The 23,280-nt window shown below is 33.4% G+C and overlaps 1 protein-coding gene across 6 annotated transcripts in view; it reads left to right on the top strand.

The window, feature by feature from the left end:
* Positions 1-22,943, top strand: part of Pcdh7 (protocadherin 7) — a 397,839-nt gene extending 374,896 nt beyond the window's left edge. For 4 of the 6 annotated variants that reach the window (XM_058572376.1, XM_058572377.1, XM_046423817.2 and 1 more), the window contains one exon: positions 18,674-22,943. In XM_058572376.1, the coding sequence (XP_058428359.1) occupies positions 18,674-19,050 (377 nt within the window). In that variant the 3' untranslated portion in view covers positions 19,051-22,943. The remainder of the gene's footprint in view (positions 1-18,673) is intronic. The other 2 variants (XM_058572378.1, XM_046423818.2) reach the window with 1 other exon arrangement.
* The last annotated feature ends 337 nt before the right edge of the window (positions 22,944-23,280 follow it).

Raw genomic sequence — 23,280 nt, 5'->3', positions numbered from 1 at the left:
GAAGAAATGTTTCTGTGGCTGTTTACTTCCTTATCTGTAGAGGAATGAAGAGATTGGAAGGCTACCATCTACTTATGATTGCTTAAAAACTCAAGAATAATCAATTTGAGTAACTTAAGAATTTAAGACTGATATACCATGGTTTGCAGTAAGTGACAGTATATGAATTTGTGGATGCTTGGCCTTTTGATATATTTCATTTTTGTGGACTTTTAATATTCTGTATATTCTAAAATATATTCAGAAAAATATGATCATTAGTTGGAATTTGTAGCTGTTGTTAGCTTTCCTAATACATAGATAAGCCCTTCCAACTTCCAAATAAAAACATGCTCAAACATGGGTGGGAAATAACCTGTCTCAAAATTTTAATTTATTTTAAGTTCCAGCAGCTTAGTTTAAAATAGCCTAATTTTGTTTAAGGATAGTAGCTTAGTGATTCATCTACAAGGAGTTCCATTTTGTATGAAGAGAAAACAGAAGTGTGGATCTTTTTAGTTATCTACAAGATAGAAGATTTAATTATATCTTGTCCAGCAGGAAAATGTTCATGGTGCTTCTCTTTGTTGGTTTGTAGTCCTGGGGTTAAGTATTTGTACAATCATCATTACAATAGAATCACTATTTAGATAGATTTTTTTAAAAAAAATTCAAAGATATAAAAGCATGTCAGATGCTAAATGTTTTGGAATATTTAGCCATAACTATCTGAATACACTGCAAACAAAATATTTTATTTTACTGTTTCCCCAAATTCATGAATAATGTATAACTAGTCTTACTTCTTGACTGCAATTCTAAATATATTTATTGGTGGCAAATATCTGTGTCTGCTTTGAAAACCCTGTATGTATATCATGAGAAGACATTCAGTCCTCATTTTAACTGGACAACATCTTTAATAGTCAAATGAAACATTTTAATCCAGCGTAAAGGATAAATTAAAATACTGAAAGTCATTGGTAGCTTTTCTTTAGAGGAGTAAATTCTACTTGACACTTTATAAAAGCAAGTCATCTTAAGATATTTGTCTTCTCTTCTAAATATTCTGACTTTTTCACTTAAGTTCTGCATTATTAGCCTAGTTAGTATGCACAGCAGAAAACTGTTTCTTAACTTTTAACTCTTCCTTTTGAAGATAATTTGATGCGCATTAACTGGAATCCTGCAGCTTTAATATTTTCTGATGTGCTTAAATTTTTTTTAGATTTGTTTTTGAACATTGCTGATATACTTTTAAAAACCACCTATGTAATAATGTAGATATTATGTTGTGTTGAAGGCAAACAATCTCTTTAATTTTCTCAATTTTACCATCTTTTCAGGTTCCCATATAAAAAAAGTGCGAATTTAAGCAATAAAAAATGTGATTTTAAAATGTACAAAATAGTAATTATATAAAAATTGTTTCTTCAGGGGAAATGAGAGATTATACACAGTTAAGTAGATGACAGAGTACTAATTATTATTTATAGTCTTTATTATTACATACCTGCAAGTCACAAAAGATTAAGTTTGTGTTAACTTTGAACAGCTAGTAATTATAAAATACAATGCAACTGTCAGAAAAATCATTAACTTATGTACACCTAATCTTTGAAATTAAATTGCAATTCTTCTTCTAAGCTTCTTGTAATATACATTTTCAACGTTTATTAATTTAAATAATTTTAAAATAAGCGACTTTAAAAGGAGTTTGTTTCACATTCTACTTTTCTGGAGGCTTATTTAAAACAAATATATTTGGCACTATACATTATAACACAAAGATATGAATCTATAATCTTTCATATGTGTGGTTTTCCTGTAGTTAATATACAAAAAGAAGTTTGAGAGGTTATCATCTATTTTTTAATTTGTGCCAAGAAAGGGGGGGCATTGAATAAAAACATTTGATTTTCAAAAATTTAGAACTAATCATCTATCATTCAACAATATGAGGGGCAAGGAGACACAAAGTACTTGAAAGCAACACTAGTGGAAACAGCAGGGGAATATGCTGAGCGCCTCTCTGTGTAGACCATTATATTAAGTACCTGACCTGCATTTTGTCATGTAGTCCTCAGAGCAACCTAGTGAGGTGGACAGCTGGTGAGTGGCATTTTGTGAACTCAAATCATACTTCCTTTGCTCAAATCCTAGTGTGTCAACCACTCTGTTCCTTTAAGCATTCAAAATGAAAGCAAATGCATATACAATGCTCCAAGTTACAATGATGAAAAAGTACTGGAGATATGCATATACTTGGAGGCACCACAATCTTTTTACCTCAGTATTTAATATTACCCCACTATTTAATATGAACATTTAATTAATGGTAATTAATATAAATATTTTATCTCAGTATTTAATATTAATATATTGCATAGCTGGGTGCGGTGGTGCACTTCTGTAATCCCAGCAACTTGGGAAGTGGAAGCGGGTGGATGGAAAGTTCAAGGTCAGCCTGGACAACCTATCCAGACCCTATCTAAAAAATAACAAATACAAAGGAATGGGGTTATAGCTGAGTGGTAAAGTTCTCCAGGGTTCAATTTCCCTTACTGCAAATCAACAACAACAACAAAATCACTTTTTCTCAGTCTACAGATTATACCTTAGTTTGGGTCACACCAATAATTATCAAATATAATAAAATTTTAGGTATTATTAAATTACTTCTTTAGGAAATCAGGTAGAAGTAAGTTCAGGCCAGGTATCATTATGTGTGCATTTTCTCTTTCTCTTTTTTTTTGGGGGGTGGGAGGGTGGGTACCAGGGATTAAACTCAGGGACACTCAACCAATGAGCCACATCCCCAGCCCTATTTTGTATTTTATTTAGAGACAGGGTCTCACTTAGTTTCTTAGCACCTCACCATTGAGGCTGGCTTTGAACTCGAGATCCTCCTCTCTTAATTTCCTAAATTGCTAGGATTACAGGTGTGGGCCAAGTGCTGGGTACATTTTCTCTTAAGAAAGACAATCAATTTTCATATTAAACCAACCAAATCATGGCTAATATGTCCTACATAATCTCTCTGATACCTTACTTGCCAAAAATAACTGTCTAAATTATAACTATTTTACATTTTAAAGCACTTATTTCCATTTGTCACATCCAATTCACCAGGAGCGGCTCGGCATATTCCACACTCAGTTCAACCCAGAACAGTGTGGTTTCTAAACATGGCTTTTCTATCTATGAAATGATGATGATCCAAAACCACATAATTGAGCAGTCTTCCTGCCAGGTAGAATTTAAAATAGATGTATACCATGAGGAGGCGACTTTTTCTTAGCTGAATATGGCTTTAATAATAATAGAAATTTGAGGCTTTTTACCAACACAATAATTTAGTCTCCTTATTTTGATCTAGATGGAAAATTCTTCATCCCATTTAAAAACCAACTAAGGGACATCTGTGAGAGAAAACCCCAAGGAGAAACAGGTTGGACACCAACAGTCACATGCAGGGCTACTCTGGCCTAGAATCTCCTTCCAAGCAATTCCCAGGTTTTCACCATTCTCTTTCTCCAAGCTTAAAAACAATCCCTTTATTTCAAGCTAAGAGTTTAACCACAGTGGTGGTTAATACTACATCTGACGCCCAAGAACACTGCTTTTTCCAGCTTTCTTCTTCCTTGTACAGTGGAATGCAATTATAGTTGACTTAGACAAAGATCATTATTTTTTAATCTACAACCTGAGTTTATAGCACATTGATGTGTTGCTCATTGAGAGGTTGCAGAGTATAGTGGTTATGAATAAGGTTCTTAAGTCTGACTGTTTAGGTTTATAACCTCATTTCGCCACTCAGTCAATATAAGTTCTTGTGTAATTTGATTAATTTCTCTGGTCTTTGTTTTCTCATCTGTAAAATGGGGGTAATGTACAATGAGTTACTTGCCTATTTTGTAGGATATTGCCTGATGTACCAATATTTCTTGAATTTATGAATGAATATATTTTTGGAAGATAGTGGGAGCTATCTTTCCTGAGCTTGAAAACTTCATGTCACTTTGTTTAATAGAGTACATTTCCTCTTCTTTCCTCTCCATATTAGAATTTCCACTAAGTTCCTATATCCTGCCATAGTAAGTCTTGCTCCACTAGTCCTCATCTTATTTGCAGAACAGAAAAAGACCACAAGTTAGAAAGTAGAAATTGCCAGCTTTTTCCATCTGATGTGCTTAAGTACCGATAGTGTAATCCAATAGTAAATGCAGTTTACATATATTTTAAGTATGTCATTTAAAGGAAAACTGGCAAAACATAGATTTTGTAAGAATTTCCATTGTTACAGTACTTCCAGTTTTATCTTTTCTGTTATAGAATTGTTGCATTTGAGTAGTACAAGATGCTGGCCAATACACAAAAGCTTGCTAAAATTAATTCCCTCCAGCCGTTCTTCTTTGCCTAAGAGCTGCAGAATAGCCAGCAAAGCTAATTCATTGCACACATGGGAAAATCTGTTTACACCATGAAACCTATTTTTCTATGTGATGCCTACTGCTGGCAAAGTCAAAACTGAAAACACTGGCAAAAACAAAAACGCAAAAAAAGACTTAAATAAAGAGCATGTGTGGCAGATGGTGGAGATGAATAGTTGATCGTCACTGTCTGGTAGCCTCACTGTACTCCTTTGAATTGTTGCAGTACCATAATTTTGCCATGATTATCTATGAAATTATGTTGACTGTTAAGCTCTGATTCATGCTTTTCTTAAATCATCTGCGGGGAGAGATGACATTCTAATTGCACTCCTGAATTTTTTATACTACGAGTTTGTTAAGCACAGACACGTTTTACTAAAGAAAAGGCCTAAATGTATGTAATTTGACATTGTGACAGATTAATACTTAGGCATTAGACCATGGTACAATTAGACAGTTTAAATGTGTCCTACATCTTAATGTCTATATGACTTTAAAAAGTCACATTAAGTTCTCCTTTATAAAAGCGTCTGTTGCCATTTTGCTGATTGAAATAAATCAAAGTCTATCAGAAGATTTTAGTAGATTACGAGAAAGCTTATCACAATTACATGTAATTCTGGAAAATTGAAATCTGGGAAATTAGCCATAAATTCAGAATATGTCAAGGTAAGCAACTGAATTTACAGTAGGCTTCCTGAAAGAGTTTTTGAACATGTGACTGACTCTGTATTCTTTGAGTTATCTGAGTTATATTTTTAATAAAGATAAAACTTTAGTATATAAAAGACAACTCAAAATGGCAAATAAAATATAGTTTAAAATCCTGATGATACTGTGTGTACATGAGATTTATTAAATGTCACATAACAATATATAGTTTACTCAGAAATACCCTAGAATATACAGATTTCTGTTTGATATGGTTTATTTGTTTGTTATTTTATTATTATTATTATTATTATTATTATTATTATTGCAGTACTGAGAATCCTACTAAGGGCTTCATATGCTACAAGCTTTCCACAACTGAAATACACACCCAATCCTTGGTATAGTTTAAATTACTAATACTTCAAGCTTATTCAGTGTAACCCACAATAAGAAATTCTTTTTACATGGGGATCAAGTACATGCATAAACATATCCATACACTCTAATAAAAATTTGAAACACAAACTTCACAAAACAATGTGAACTTCAGGTAAAGCTGGTAATAACTCTTTAAATGGATTCAGTCTACTCATGGTTCATGACATTCGGTTTGAAAGCACTAATCTAAACATCCCATCCTTGAACATGTATCCATCAGGTTGCTACCACAAGGCAAATAAAATTTATCAAACCAAATAAAGTTGGCTCATTTCCTACAATAGTTCTTATTAAAATGTGTCTGTATTACATGACTGAGTTTTGACATTTTTTTTCATGGAATGGGCTGTGTAAGTCAATAACAGATTCTATTTCCTCAATTTGTTCTTAAAAAACATGCAGACAGTGCCAATGAGAGAGCCTGACAGCACTAAGATAACTATAGAATATCCACCAGCCATAGCAAAGAAGATTCATTTAGATAGATAGATAGATAGATAGATAGATAGATAGACAGACAGACATAGATATAGATACACACACACACAAACACACACACATATGTGTGTGTGTAGTCTTTGGACCACTAAGTATAGGATTTTCCCATTAGACTTTTTCTTAGCATCTTCTACTGTCTACACTGACAGACTTCTACCCATATCAGTTGAGTATAAAGTTTAAACTTTGTGCTATGAAATACATGTATGGATTTTTTTCAACTAAAATTGTGTGTCAAAAACAAACAAACAAAAAAAACTCAATTAGAAAGAGCATAGGACGGGCCCTGTAAAGCTGTAAGGGGGTGAGGAGAGTGAGTCATAGAGAAGTTCATTCAGATCAGCTCATACCAAACAAACAAGCAAAGCCCATTTCATTTTCTCAGCTTGGCCAATGACATTGCATTTATGATTAATATATATGCTTTTAATACTTTTTCCTGTGGCATGAAAGTATTCATAATTGTCAGAAATGACATACATCTGCCTCCTTTTCATGTCTTTCAGATACTGCATATGTGACTAGTATATTGCTAGGATCCAGAGCACAGAGTTAACTTATTCTACCCATAGAGTGTTACACATTACAAAATGAAATCACATGAATAGGTGTCAGAATACAGTGCAAATATTAAGTGTTATGATACAGACAAATAACCAAGACAGGAGAGGCAAAGAAAAATAAAAATCAATCTGGCAAAAATAAAATATTCAAGGAGATGTTCTAGAACTGGGTTTAAAGGATTCACGGGAGATAGATAATAAGGCAAAGAATAGCGGAAGAAGCAACACATTAATATCATGAAGAAATGTAATAGCACAAGGCTTTCTAGAAATAGCAACTCTGCATTAGGTCGGTCTGCTCCAGTGCATGTGGGAGAGTGCCAGAATAAGAGGTAAGCAGAATCGAGGTCCAGAAGGTGCTTTCTGTGCTAAAATAAGGAGTTTTAAATTTATGGTGAGGTTTATGGAACAGGGTACAAGGTAGGGAGAGACTTGTTACTCTATTATTCTTCTTCTTAAAAGAAGTTTCAGTTTTCTTATCATTAGAACTTTCCTCTTAATCACAAAAAGGGAGACAATCCAGTTAAGAAAAACATGTGAAAAGTAACAGAAACAAGAAAATCACAAAAAATATACATATTTTATAAAGTGCTTGTAAGGACTCAGCCCTTGTACCTGCCTCTCTGCTTAATCAATACTATGTCAAATTCTCTTCCTTTTCTCTCCTTTGGAATCACTCATGGCTTCAAGTGAGCCCATTGGTAATAATTCTTGAGGCAGCTATGGCTGAAGAGTAGCGCAAGACAGGTATTACCCAGGAAAGTGAGTTGTTTATACTTTACTGGACAAAAGGAAATTGCACTGGGTTGATTGATTATATGAACAATTAGATACTAGGGTGAAGTGAAATTTTCAGAAGTGCAAAGGGAAAATCCTGGAGTGAATGCTCAAAAATTAGATGCACAGGACTCAACTGCAAAATGATAATTGAAGTTTTTCCATTTTATTTCCTTTAATGAATGACATATCAGTAGAAAGATCAAATGCATCAAGTTTATGTTGTTCCTACTCTGACCAGAGAAGTGGTAGGATGAGTATCAGGTTCCTATTGCAGCTATAAAAAAATTACGACAAACTTGGGGCCTTAAAAAAATGTATTCTCTTAAAATTCTCTAGGTCTCAGTTTGCCATGAATCTCAGAGGACTAACATGGAACTTCTGGAAACATTGCTTTCCTTTCTGGTGGCTCAGGGAGGCAATCTGCTTCCTAGCCTTTCCCATTTCTAGAGCCTTCTCATCATACTCCTTGGTCTGTAGCCCCCTCTTTGATCTTCAAAGCTGACAGAAACCTTGAGTCTTTCTCTCATCACTTTGCTCTGATACAGACTTTTCTTCCATCTCCCTCTTCCACTATTAAGGATCCTGTGGATTACAAATTGGCTCACTTGGGTAATCCAGTATAATCTCCCTCTTTGAAGGTCAGCATATTAGCCATGCTAATACTATTTAAAACCTAATTCCTCTTTATCATCTTACTCAACATGCCTATGTCTTTGGAGGGGACCATTCTGTGCACCACAGAGGGATCTTGAGAACAAGCATGCAGAGCGAAGCTGGAATCTGCTTCTGAACCATGCAGCCAGAGACAGCAATGAAGGCATGAGGGCATCTATAGAGTTTGCTTTCCCATCCATCATAGACTCTGAGGGAGGCTCAGCAGTGAGACTTTACCACTCTCCAAGGAAATAGGAAGTAAATAAAGGAAAACATTTCAATGAGCAGCAAAAATCAATGGAGCAAACTGATCCAGTGTTGCTTCATTGATTTCCCCTCCCGTTTAGCTGTTCATTGAGTTTTCTTAGCTGGTCACTAGAGATCATTTCCTTTTTCATTTTGTTTCTCTGCTCTGCACTCCTAAGCTTTTCAACACTTTTTTGGTTCTAATTGTGATTGCCAATTTTAGTCTCAATTGATCGGTTTATTGAAAGAGTAAGAAGGCATGTTTTAAAACTCTACATGTTTTAAAACTCTCTCCGTACATGCTTTTTTCAGACCTTACCAAACAAAACCTCTCAGAACCCCTTTTTAAATAGTACTTCAGAATGCAATGTTCATGGACTGGGGATATGACTTACTAGGGGAGTGTTTATCCAAGCATGGGCCAGACCCCGAGTTCTACCCCCAGTATAGCAAAGCAAAACAAGAACTAAGTGTTTACTTTAAACCTTGCTAAAGTTGAAATCTTTATTTTTCTCTCAATGGAATCCTCTTTAACTGTATAACGTGTTGTTACTGTGGTGTTTCCAACCAGATAAGTTTTTCTCTGTGACTTGTAAAACATTTCAATATGCATCCCAGGCAAAGAGTTTGAGAATGTGTTTGGAAAATGGCCATATCATTAGAGTAATTGTATAGTTTCTCAGGATCACTATGGTAAGAAAATGAATGGGTATCATGTTTTTGCTACTTAAATATAAATTAAAATTACAGCAGTAAATCTTAATTGCTATGATTTGCCCCTGTGCAAAAAATTACATTACAATTCTACTTCATACATGATTTGAGCCTTAATGTGGTCCATTTTAGATGTTCACACAAAATAATAAATAGAAACTACACAAAGAAATACCTTCTATCATATGGTAACCATGGTAGCAAAGCATTTTTTTCCTTAACATATTTATTCCCTAATACAAGTTAATTTGATTAATATTTAATATTTAACATGATTGCATTTGTTAGAAATCTAGAGATTTGATAAGAACTACATATTGCAAAGAATATTTTTTTAACTTCTCACTTTTGTAAAAAAAAGTTTTATACTTTTTTATGGAAATTAAGAAAGTTTTGAGAAAATAATGTCTACTAATGAATTCTTTTTCAGTTTTTTTATTTTTCAATCTCTTCATATAAAATTATATATATCATATTGAAATGTATACATACACACATACATATGCACATTTATATGAATGCATACACATATAATATATATATAATATATATATATATATATATATATGGAGAAGAAAAGATAAAATTCCCACTGCTTTCAGAACTATGAAACTCCAAGACAATATTTTTACAATTAATAAAACCTTTATATACTATAGAGTAAACATCCAGTCCTAAAGATATTATTAATGTTTATTCTAGGATATATGTTCTACAACTTTATGTCAGTAATGTAAATTTGATTGATAATTGAACTGTAGTACTAATGAGTAAATATATCTTGCCAGCAGATGATAATTACCTCATTAAATCAGAACTTTAAAGATTTAAACATTACTATGAAGTGTCACTAATTTAAACTGGTACCTACAGCTCTTTTGGTACTATCCATGTGACTCTTTTCAGCAAAACCAATATAAAGAAGCTAACATATTTTATTAATTTAAAAATAACTGTCATCTGGGTCATTATTTTTTTTCTAAACTTTCACTGTCACAAGAATTTTTTTCTGTTCTATGCAAAATAGGTGACCATCCAGTTACTGGCAATTTAAGACACTGGTTTGAGGCAAATGTTGAATATAGATTTTAGGGAATTAAGTTTTTAAACTGGAGATCAGCAATTAGTTAAATCCACCCCCAAACAGTAAGTTTTTATTTAAACAAAAACTTTTTATAATTTATCAGTGTTTGTAGAATTGGGTATTTCAATACTAACTTAAATTATTAATATAATCTAGCCTAAATTATTTTTCTCACTTCTAAGTATGTGTTTCATAATTCTGTGTTTAAAAATGCTTTTTGTCACTGAATGACAGTTACCACATGTGATTCTATTTTTGAGGGTGGGTGTTAAATTGTTAAATATGTCTTAACCTTTAGTTATAACTCAAGGGGGAGAAATTGTGTAATTATAAAAATATACTTTCTCTCATACACTGGGATGTTGGAAATATACTGAGACTATCAATCATGTAACTTGAAACTCACTGAATTTTTTTTGCAAAATATTGTAAATACATCTCTGCATTAGTAAGAGGAAGCAGTACTTCTTATTTTCATGAGATCAATGAAGTCTTTGGCCATTGAAGCAAATTGTTTTTAATATAAGAAAATTTAGGATGCTAGAAGGAAAATCATGAAAGGCATGATCATTATAGTAGAAAAATAAATTGAAATAGCCACAGTTGTATCTATTCTCAGTGGGAAAACCAATGGATACCTTCTGCAATAGATGCCTCTAGTTTCTTCTATACTATCTTGATCAATATCTTATCATTTGCAGCATTTTATTCTCCTTCCACTATGCCCCTCAATTTGAGAAGCTCTGCTGGCATGGTGAAAAGGGCAATCCAAGGAAGCCACATCTCTGATGTGCATAAGCAGACCACTCCTGAGCAGTTACCATCCATTTTCTGGCTGCCATGCAGTTTTCATGTACCAACCAGCAGGTTCACTTTTGAGCTGTTTCAGCATGCCTGCTTGAGACATGATGTGCACGGTCTCCACTATATGTGCAAATGTCACATTCAGAATGACAGTGGCCTAAGCCTCAGGGCAGTAAATGCTTCTTGCAATATTTTCAATTGCTCTTTAACTGAGGTCATCCTAAGGAATAAAATAAGTTGCTGATGCTTTCAAACATGTTTAAACATTTGAAATATTGTCTTGGTGGGTCAGTACCAATTGGAGCACTCCAAGGTGAGGAAAATCTTGTAATTAGAGGAAAAGAATTTCAAAAACTGTATATGGGAGCCTTCTCTATGAACTTCTTAATTAAATGTGCTTACATTTCCAAAGATGTTAGTTCACAGTTTTATGTTTACACTAATATTGGGCAGTTTTTAATCCATGATAAAGAGACATAAAAGACACAAAAGAATTAGAATGCATTACTCCCAGAACTCCATCTATGTTTTGGAGCAGTTTATTTATTGAAGATAACATAATAACTCTATGATCATCATTTTAGTGATTTATTACCACATTACCTCCCCAAACATAAAAACAAGCAAACATAACTTAGTGACTACAAACGACAAAGATCTATTTCCTCTTACATTTTTGTGGATTACCTTCTTGGTTCTCCTGATAGTTTTGTCTATTCTGCTCAATGGTGCAGTCACCTGGAGAGCTACCTCAGAGGTAGGTGGGACAGCCAGGGATCCTTGCCATGTGGTATTTCATCCAAGTGGTGTTCATCTTCAGAGAGGCGAGACTATGCTTTCTGTCAGGATGGTGATCCCAGCGTCTCCAGAGTAAAAGCACAAGATTCTAGTCTTGTTGAGAGATAGGTTAGAAACAGCACAGCATTACCTCTTTTATCCCACATTCTTGTTGTCCAAGCAAGGCCTGGCATCAAAGAATGTGAAGCAGAATGTCCATTTGATGGTAGAAACAGTAATGTCTGAAGGTGTGTGTCTAAGGATATTACAGAAATTTCTGGTCCTATTTCACAACTTAAAACAAGCATGTAAATACTTAATAGAATCTCAGTAGCTCAGGCTGACTGATTTTTGTTTAATTGTTTTTTATGTGAATGGTGCATTGCATTTCACATAATTTTTCTGCTTTTCCTGTTTTACCTAGTTTTTCAATCTCTCAGTCTTCAAAAAATTTACTGCTCATTTTTGACATATCTTTAAAATGATCCTTCTCCTTATGCTGCCCATTTGGGTAATATTTGATAGCAGACCAGCAACCCAACATACCATGGGAAAGTTTCAAGTGAGTTTATTAATGATAAGAATGGTTTTTTTAGACTGTAAAGATAACTTCGAACAATAAATGATTTGCATTTGAGTTTTGATAGCAACTGAATAAATATTTGATAAACTCCTAAAACAGGATTCTGAGGATGCCTCATGTAGAGTAACTAGAATATGGTGGCCAACATGCTTTCCTAAATAAATGGTAGCTCTGCTGTATTTTAGATGCTATCAACATGACTCCATTAGCACTACTGGGAAAGTAATAAAGATATATGCTATTTTAATTGAAAATTGGTATTAATTCACAATAAGTTACCTGAGTGAGACCTTTGGGGTAAAAATTTAAAATTCTTCACATGTGAGAAAAGGTAATATAATATTATCTTCAATAAGATAATAAGACAATAAGATGCCACGTATGATATATACTAAAGATCTAAAATAGTCTAAGATCAAGCCCTTAATTGAATCCACTATTTCAATAATAAGACATATAAATACAAATTGTGTAAGATACAGATGAAAATAGTCTTATAGTAGTTCAGATCAGTTTTGTTGTAAAGTTACAAACACACAAACACAAGAAACATGATTTTCTGTGCTTTCTTGAGGACTGAATTTGGATTAGGGATTATGTACCATAGCTAATATTAATTGAGGGCCGCCTGTACAGAATTAATACTGAGTATGTTACATCTATTAATATATTTAATTTTACCAGTAATTCTAATAAGTTTGTTCATTCTTAGATGAGGAAACTTAAAATGACTAACTTCTTCACAATCACATAACTAGGAAAACAAAGTAAGGCTTTGAATCTATTGTCACTTTAGTTCTGAGTCTATTCCCTTAAGCAATTCCCATTTAATTACTGGAAGACTGAAGAGAGAGTATATTATATGTATATGAATACATATGCTTAAATCTGTTCAGATATATAACCTACTATTTACTGAATGCCTGCACTACATCAGAGACCAGATTGTGTTCCACATATATTAACTCTTTTATCCCACAATAAATGGGAGAATAGGTATTATTATTATACATAAGAACAACTTGAAGCTCAGAGATATAACAAAAGTAATGCATTTCGTAAGTGATTGAGCCTAGAATTAAACTCAGTTGTGTCAGTTCTCCAAATCTGCTCTTTTTGGATGCTCACTGTCTTTGAAAAAATGCTCAGGAGTGATGCTCAAACCTGAAGTGAGATTTTAGGAATAGAGTCCTGAGACTCTCTTTTGATTGGACCATGAATAGTGATGCTGTAATAAATTACAGCACAATCTAGGAACCCCAACACACTGTAGATTGTGTGACACTTACAGAACTGTACATTTTATCTTGTTCCAAGAAGACTGTTCCCATGTATGCTCAGGGCATTGGTCACATGTGTGAGTCAGTGATTCCCACCTCAACTGTTATCTGTTGTGCTTTTTCCTACTAGTCTTTATGAATTCCTAAACAGGCAAATAGTAGGGCCCTTCAATTATTGACATAAAAAAGCCAAGTTCAACTTATTGTCCATCCTTTGGATATTTTCTCCTCAACTCTAACTTTATTGATTATAATAATTTTCATAAGAAAAACTTGTAGCTAACATTTAATTACTTCTCCTTTCATGCAAGGCCAAAATAAATAATTTTCTGAAAGCTATTTAAAAATAAAGCACTTGATTTAATTATTTGAATGATAGAGATGTTTTCATTGGGATTAATGAAAATAAAAGTATAAAATATAAAATACATAATATATAAAACTATTTGTTGGAAAAGTTGCCACTTATCTCTCATCTTTTTAAATTTATCCATTTATAAGACCTTTTTATACTCCACTCAACTCCATTAGGCTTTAAGGTGTTTCTAGAAAACAAGTTTTTGTCTGTCCAAAAGTCAAAAGGTTTAAGAAGAAAAACAAGTATTAAAATTAAAGGAGGAATGGTGCTTATTTTTTTCCTCTTAAAAAAAAGACTATCACAAATTTTAATGTATATAATGTTGTTAAGTAATGTGAAGAATGAACTGGTGCTTGATTTTAATGAAAAATTAAAGGGATGGTATGAATATCTGGGAAGTCTCAATGTTGAATAGCAATTTATCTCATTTGGTCTACAAATTAAGTAATTTGTAAACATATAAACAAAGTACATAGCTTTAGGCATCTGAACAACAACAAAAACTCAGTTGAAAACATATTAAAACTAATTGCAAGATGGTCCTGCTTTCTCTTAGTAAATGGAAGATCTTTGTATCTTCAGCCCATGTCAAGGACCTGGATTAGGAGTTGCCAGGTTTGCCGGAATGCATTACTCAGCATAATGCAAGTCCTGTCCGCTGCACCGCTGTCTGCAGGAGTCTTAACAATCCACTGTGCTGTCTTGTAAGAATGATGCCTGTGATCGTTTCTGAATAGTGTAGGAGAGCTTCTGGAAATATCAGCTCCATAAATCTGGGCTCTTCTTGTTATTTCTAATGATGCTACATATTATCTGTGGTCATTTATTGTTGGCATCATTATAGCAGCATCTAGAGGCATCTGTGCACCACCTACATATCCTGCCTGACTAGTAAGAACAAAAACTTCCTTTTAGGGAGAAAACGCGACTCTTGAATTGGTATATAATTTTCTCTATCTTAGGATATTTATAGTTTTAAGAAGGTTAAACCATTCTTTTTAGTAGGCAGTAAAATTTGTGACTGTGGTTTCTCTTTTCTGTGCTGCTCAGTTATTTTTCCCCCTTTCTTTAGGGACTATAGCTTTTTCTTATTGGTATGGGTAGCAGTAATTGACCTCTAAATAACTCAGCTGTTATATTTTAGAAAGAAGCAATATCGTGTAATGGGAAAACATTAAAGTGGTAGTCAAAGCACTTATCCTTTGGCCTCAGATCTCCCATGGGTTTGACCTCTCATGGCTTCCATACTCCTTGTTATTTGATTGAGCTGATAAGTAAAAAGGGTGAAGTATGGGACAGTACTTCTTATGTTGTAAATTATTCTAGGATTATTTTATGTTATGATGGCTTACAATTGTGCTTTTTGGAGTGAACTTAGGTTTATGTCTAAGAAAGAACTTGAACTCTCCACAATGATGCCATGATTCTAGTAAGTAGCATAATTAATTCAAAATGGAAACCTGTACAAGTAAAAGGTTGGCAAGAACAGGATCTTATGGGCACCATTTCTGTTTCTAATCTTTTCAGTTTAATATGATTGAGTGAGGGAAAGAATAGAAACACAACAACAGAAGAAAACTAAAAATAACTGACTTTATTGTGGAAAATGTGTATAGAGGATACTATTGTATTTCCATATAGAACATTCTATGTTTATATTTCTTTAATCCATTCCAACTAACAAGATCTCCATTTTCATTCAGGTCAAAATTAAAGAGAATGGTATTAAACCAAAGAATGAAATAATTAGATATCATAAAACACATTCTTTCATGAAAGACTAAGAAGTTACTAGATGTAGAAGATCTGGCTCTATAATGAAATCACAAAGAGGAGATTTTAAAATTATATCTTTTATGGAAGTATGAAGAATAATATTTGGTGATTCTTGAAGACCCTGCAATTTTTATGTTTTAAGATTTTATAATATATGCCTACATAATTAAGATAATAAAATATGTAAACACAAAAAAATATTATTCCATTCATGCCTTCCCTTACTTAATAAATTGCATCATAATACAAATTGCATTTGTTAATCATTGGCATTTCTTTTGAAGATTCATTTTAGTCATCTAGATTGGAAGTTTTGATTGCTCTTGATGATTCTCTTATAGCCTTTCTTGATTATTTTCTAAATTTGATGACAAACACTGCAACATGTCTCAGCCAATTAGGCTTGTCAACTTTCACTGTGGTCTCCAATCAAGTGTTTGACTTTGGAAATGACAGGACATCCTTATTAAAAGTCATGCCTCTTGGATAGAGATGTGGCAGCTCACATGTGGATAATGGCACAAAGACAAGCAGTCTTTCATTAAAAGTGATAAAAGGAAATCAATTTTAGCAGGAAACACTCCAGACTATGAAGACCAAGAGAAAAGATTATCAAGCACCTCACTTAGAGTTGATTGGAAATTGAATCAATCTAAATGAGCATGATTTCTTATGAATTAAAGGTCGTTGATATACATGAGTTGAACAAAAGTTAGGAAAATATTTTAAGCATCAATATAATTTTACAAGCTGTTTCTAAATGCATATCAAACCAAGAGAAAAAAAGTGCAATTAATTTCAAACTAAAAATAGAAATTAATCCCCGAAAAACAGCTACCTGTGTAATCCACTGTGTAGCTGACACATCATATGAGACATAAATAAACTTACAGAAATGATGAGAGACAATTCTGGGTCATTTCTGAAGGGAATGACAATTTCATTCATGAAGATTTTTTTCCTACTTCAGTAGCTAAATTTCTGATTATTTTTATGTGTCCTTGATAAGCACTATCATAATAGGAAAATAAAAAGTTTGAATTTGTTAAAAAGCTGAAGATAAAAGGAAATGTTTAGAGTAAAAAAGTAGATCTGGTCTTACATTTTTTTGTATATATATATATATATATATATATATATATATATATATATACACACACACACACACACACACACACATTTTTTTTTTCCTGTTCAAAGCATTTAGGTCAGCTTCAAACACAGTATCCCACGATAGAACATATTCCCAAAGAATTTGCTGTTTGATCATTTAAACCACCTAGATTACAAAAAAAAATTCATAAAATTTATCAATAGTTTGATTTTTTAATGCTTCTAAAATACATATCTGAGAGATGCAGCAAAGGGAATTTAGAATTAAAATAAGAATAGTATGATTTTTTCTTTTGATGATAAAATTAAGAGGATCTGCTCATTTAGAATTCAAATAGCAGCATGTGTGACTTCAAAATATAATTGCCTTTGCATTTTACATTTAAGAAAGTGTAAATTAATTCTAAATTTCCCATGAACACCACTGTCATTTCCTTCTGACCTCTCAGCACTTGGCATAAAAATCCCAGGCTGGTGTGGTTCAAAAATCAATGGGCTGACAAATGTCCATATTTCTGTTACCCATCACAGAAGAAAAAAAAAGTGATAGGTATTATTGTAGAGCCTTGATTTTAAATATTTAGCAGAGTAGAACTTCAAAAATGCTTTATATAATGTTAAAATAGAGGACATAATATGGGTACAAAAATGCAAAAGGTACAAATCTATTGAGATTTAAATAATCCTCTTCTCTCCTATCTGAACCCTATTCACCCAAGCTTAGGCAAATGCAAGTCACTGTGAATTTATTTCAGAGGTCAAAATTTGTCTGTTTTAAAGTCCCACGTCTTGCAATAAATTGATATCATATGACATACATTGGAGTACATCTTGTATGTGGTGATAATCTGTAAATTGAATTAAATCCAACAAGTTATTCTCTTAGAATCTGTTGAGGTAGAGTAGGTTTTTCTCTCCCTCACTCTTTCTCAAAGAAAAATATTCTATAAAAAGATCTTTAGTGTAAAGAAAATGTGTAACTATTTTCCAGAGACATACACATATCATGATTTTACTTATAAATCATACAATTTCTTTATGACTGCCACCTTTAATCTTCATCCTTAAGAACTCTCTAGAAAAGACTTAGCTTTTTAGAAATGGAATATATTTCTCATTCCCTTGGGTGACACCATTAATTAGGAATATATGCTATTTCATCAACTGTTTAGGAACTTATCTACATTTACATGATACATTACATTCAGATAATATTTCCATTCATCAAACACACTGACAAAGGTACTTCTATGTAACTCTCAGGGAATTATCCTAAGGCACACATAAGGTCATTTTGACATGGGGAAGGGGAATTGTGTCCAGGGTGGGGAAGGTGGTGTATTGCTACCGTGCTCATATGCATAACCTGCTTGTATTTTGTATTATACTTCTAACCACATAATGTGCTGTCAATTTTTGTTCAACTTCTCAGTCACCCTTATGTCTTAGAATGTATTTTAAATATAAGGTTTTGCAGATTTGCATGCTATGAATAATGTAAAAGCAAGAAGAAATCCAATTGGCAAAAGCATACCATTTCTGAAATAATTTATAGATGTGGAAAATTATCTATTTGGATTTAATAATTTCTCTAGTGAATGTAGAACAAAATTGTATCCATAGAAATATACTTATCTACCTAGCACTATTTTCTTAAATATCTGTATGACCCTATCTTGTACCAAGTACATATATGTTTCTTCTATATACTTAAATTTATCATTTGGTCTATTCTCTCATATAATATTTGTTTTTGCAAGACCTTATCTTTAATATATATGAAATAAAATGTTCCACAGAATAAGCTGCAGGCTATTGGAAAATGGGAAATAAGTTTGCAAGGCCTTACCCCTGCCCCCCAGGACAGTTTTGTATAGGAGGGGGAAGCTTGTGGAGGAATGTCTCACACTGACAGCTGCTTCTGCTTGGGTTTCAGATTCAAGGCCTCTTCCAGATGTAGCCCTGACTGGAAAATGCACTCGAGAGTGTGATGAGTATGGCCACTCAGATTCCTGCTGGATGCCTGTCCGCACTTCTCCAGAGAGGAAGAAGAGCCAACCCAAACTCTCCACTTTCATGCCGGTTGATGAACGAGGGAGCCAGGAAAAACTGGCTAATGGCGAGGCCGCCATCATGGGTGACCGCAACAGAAACCTCCTGAACAAAAAGTTGACCTCGTCCTATGAGACCTTCAGTGCAGCCAGTTTCAGCAAAAATGAGGAAGCCAACCCTGAGGATATTCCCCTGACAAAAACGGGGGAATATAAGCCATCTCCTGTCAATACTCTCACTAGAAGAGAAGTGTACCTGTAGGCTATCAAGGAGCAACAGCAAAGTGCTTTTCATGTATGAGAAGGAGAATGAGGGGCAAAAAACCTTACAAAGCAAAACCATTTAATCACAAAGAGGGGGCTACCAAAGAGTCAAAGCTTTGCCTGCCACTTCTGCCTCCAGATCAGGCCTTTAGGGATACCGTTAGCCTGATTACAATGTACAATGTAGACTCCATCCTTGTTACTTGCATGTCTAACCCTCTCACTGGTCCCCAACACCCACTTTCTCTTCCCCACTCCCTTCCAAAAAGAAAAAAGAAAAAAAAAAAAAGGTGGTTGCAAGTTCCTTTCATGGTAACAAGCCTGATCAGCAGAACACAACACACTCTCATTATCCCTAAGCTGAAGCATGATTTTAGTCACTTTGATTTTGTTCGAGTGTCATCCGGCTAGTTAAAAAAAAAAGCAGAAGGTAAATTATATTCAGAAATACCCTCAAAATATGGTTTATCAATATCAAAGGCAATCCTTTGAAAGTGATAACAACCCTCTAAAGATACAGTCCTCACAAAGGTGGACTCTCCTCAAATGCATTCCGGGAAGATCACAGCTTTACTATTCTAGCAAAGACTAAGAGCAAAACAACACTGAAGGGGGAATCGCAGTCCCAAACTGGCATTATGTTGTTATTTTCAGGTCAAGAGCATCAACTTCAGTTCCATACATTCACTCAAGATTCTCATATAATCTTGATTACATATATCAATTACACTAATTATTACTTGTAAAAATTTTTTTTTCAGAACAGGACCATAATTATCAACTAACTTGAACAATTTTGTCATTATGAGGCCAAAGATCATACGGCAGATCAGGGAAATCATGAAGTTGATTTAGTCTTGGCGTGGAAATCCATTAAACAACAAAAGCAACGGAACCCATACACAAACAGAAATACTCAAATACTAGTTTAGTTTATATGTCTCTATGCCCAGAAAACATCTTACTTCTTTTAAAATGGATTTATTTGAAAGCTCAGAAAATGAGAGATATTTTGTTACTGTAATAGTCAACATGTTGAGGTTCAAGTTTAATTTCAGATAGTATTATCAGGGAAGATTGCACTTTTTAAAGTCATAATTATGGGTAGTCAGGTAAAGAAAGAAAGATACATTGGTGTATGGTCTAAGTAGTTAAGTCCACTGGTATCCTTTTAGAATCCCAGCTCTGCTTGCTGGTTTTATTCACATTTAAAACAACAATTGCATTTGCATCTGTTCAGTAGTACTTGCAAAATTAAGTGCACTAATTTTGAATTCTTCACAATGTAGAAATGTTTTAAGACTCACAGCATTGAAATACGGTGACAAGTTAATTGATTTTGTCACTAATGTGATTTGACCATTATTTAATATATATCTTAAATGAATCTATACTGAACATGAAAGAAATGAGTTCTGAACAGTGACATTTCTCACAGTTTATACATCTTAAAGTTGGAAAACATGGAGTTCTGTCAGTGCAATACAAAGAAGCAGAATATGCAGATATTTAGCCATTTGCTGTACACAAGATGATATAAAAACTTTAAAATTGAGCTGGGACATTCAAATGAAAGTGACAATCCATGGACAGAATAGGGGATGACAGGTAAAGAGAGCAAATGTTCTCATCACTGAATGTGTGTAACCTGGTTAAGGCATAACTTTGATGGCTCTCTAGGAAACTGTAGACAAAAAGTAGCTTTGAGTAGTTTCATGCTTTGCAGAATTTCTTAGACTACAAGGTGAAGAAGCAGCCTGGAATATAGGTTGATAATTCACCATAGGTCATCAAAATACTTACTAGAAAACCACTTCTCTGTTTGGTGAGATACTCTTTTGGAAACATTTCCTTATGCTCTTTCTTAAATGGAGTTTTCTTTTGATGTTAGTTTGTGTAAAATAGGTAGGATGAAAAATGATAGGTAATTGAAGCAAAAACATCGGACTAAAATATCAGTAATTGAACATGTTTATGTTTGATTATTATTTACACTATGGAAAGATGCAATTCTAGTACTTTGTTAGGAAACTGCATTAAAGCAGTTCTGCCTTGTATAATCTGTAAGTACCTATTAAGACAAAATACTTCTAAAGATACTTATGAAATGTATACATATTTTTCTTGCACGTTACAAAGGAAATAATTGCATAACACAGATGTTCAGCGAACATTTTTTGATGTGTTTTTTTGTTTCTTTCTTTCACAAGACACTTGAAACCACTTAGGTAGCTCATTTCACTCTATCTTAAAACCCTTCTATTGTCTATGAAGCTAATACGGGTCATGCTGGACCTTCAAATTAATTGGCTCCACCTTTCCCAATGATGTTTGCACCACATTCAGGACAGTCATGTCATTGTCATTTAACTCGTGAACCTCTCTTTAGAACTAAAATGGGTGTGAAAGAATAAAATTCAGTGTACTGTAAGTATTCGCAGTAATTCTAGTAGAATTAGCTATCATAACATGTTTATTATATAATGAGCTGGCATGACACAGAAATATATTTTGTGTTTGTATGACTTTTATTTTGAATAGGTTAAATCTGGTGCCACTCCATATATAGAGTGCTTTTGGAAAAAAAATCAATAAAAAGAAACAAAAAAAATAAATACATGAGTGAATGCAAAATAAGCAACTGTGCCTTTTATACCTGTTGTTATGGTAAAAAAACGGTTGTTGGGTTTGGACAATGAGGGGAAATGGGCTATTCCCAACTTTTTGATCCTGTATATTTATCCATGCTTATTTTCTGAAAATAATAAATAATATATTAAAAATTTGCCTTCTGACAAACTCAGATAATAGACCAGTCTTAAATATTGTTCATTCATAAAATGAAATTCAGGCATTACTATGGGCTGCATAAACTCACTGGAAGAAAGCATTTATTTTACAAGTAACACAAAGACATATTAGCAGGGGTGAAATCAGTCTATTTTGTAAGATAAAATATTGATTTAGAATTTTTATTCTTTTTTCTGTTTGTTTTTTTTTCAGCTGCTTCTTCATTTGGTTGTACAGTATATAAACAATACTTTTTTTTCCGTACACAAGAATTTCAAGTGAACTTTTTTGCATGCATTACACATTTGGACACATTTATAAATTGAGTAACTATATAGATTTATGTGTATTAAAACATCTGTAGCACCAATCTAAAAATTTACTGCTCTTTCTGATTCTCCAGACATCATTTCTGTACATTTTTTGACTGGCCTGCTGCCTGAGTTTCAGAAAACAAGGGAGGCATTATTTTTATGGGAGGAGGAACTAAGATGGTACTAAGGACATCTGTCTGAAAGGCTACCCTGGGAAGCTGTCTTATAGGAAAATAAAATAACACACAGACCAGAAGAAACTGCCAAGAATCCAACAGCCATCCTAAAGCAGTTGTGAAAAATCTGAAGACTTAAGTCACTTTAGGTATATTATATCAGCAATCCATAATGTGTCCTTAAGAGAAAAAAAAGAAAGGAATGAAGCTTATCAGGAAGATAATAATGCTTGATAGTCATGACCCAAGTGGAGGTTTATAAAACATCTGGAGGAGGCATCATTTTCTCAGCTACCTAGGGTTATTTTCAGACAACTTTTCCTACATTTTAAAGCACTTGCATTCAGTGTGGTACGATCTGTTTGTAATGTTGATCATTGACTATTGTTCTGCTACTTGGATGTTGATAGTGAAGCAGAGAACAATTTATCATCATTTATTATGAGTCACTATGCACGCAACTATGCTAAACATGACGAAATGTATTAAACACTCGTCCAACTATTTATGAACTCTTTACATAATTTAATTTGCTTTTGTACAGTTTTATGTAAATAAATTGCTTGTCATTTTTGTCTCTGCAAATTAAAATATAACATGGTCAAATGGTTTCACACTTGTAAGTGTACTTCTCTGTTGACAGGTAATACCGTTTTGATTGGAAGAGAAGTGAATGGGTGAAAGGACCAGTTTGACTTAAGATGGTTTGCTTTCTTCTAAATGAAGATAGAGCAAGACGATAATGTAGCTGTAATCATTGATTTGGGGGACACAGGGAGAATAACTGTCCCATTACTTGCTTGATAATAGACTGATTACTGGGATTCTTTAGTTTCATCAGAATAATTCCTGAGATACTTGCTTATCTAGCTTTGAAATCTTAGTCAAAGAAAAATCTCACTATTAATATGAAGATTGAATTTTTTCAGAGTTATCTATAGAAATTTC

The sequence above is a fragment of the Marmota monax genome, unplaced genomic scaffold, assembly GCF_021218885.2.
Source record: "Marmota monax isolate L192 unplaced genomic scaffold, Marmota_monax_Labrador192_F-V1.1 WCK01_AAM20220418_F8-fsc00009, whole genome shotgun sequence".
NCBI lineage: Eukaryota > Metazoa > Chordata > Mammalia > Rodentia > Sciuridae > Marmota > Marmota monax.
This window is presented reverse-complemented; position numbering and strand designations above follow the sequence as displayed.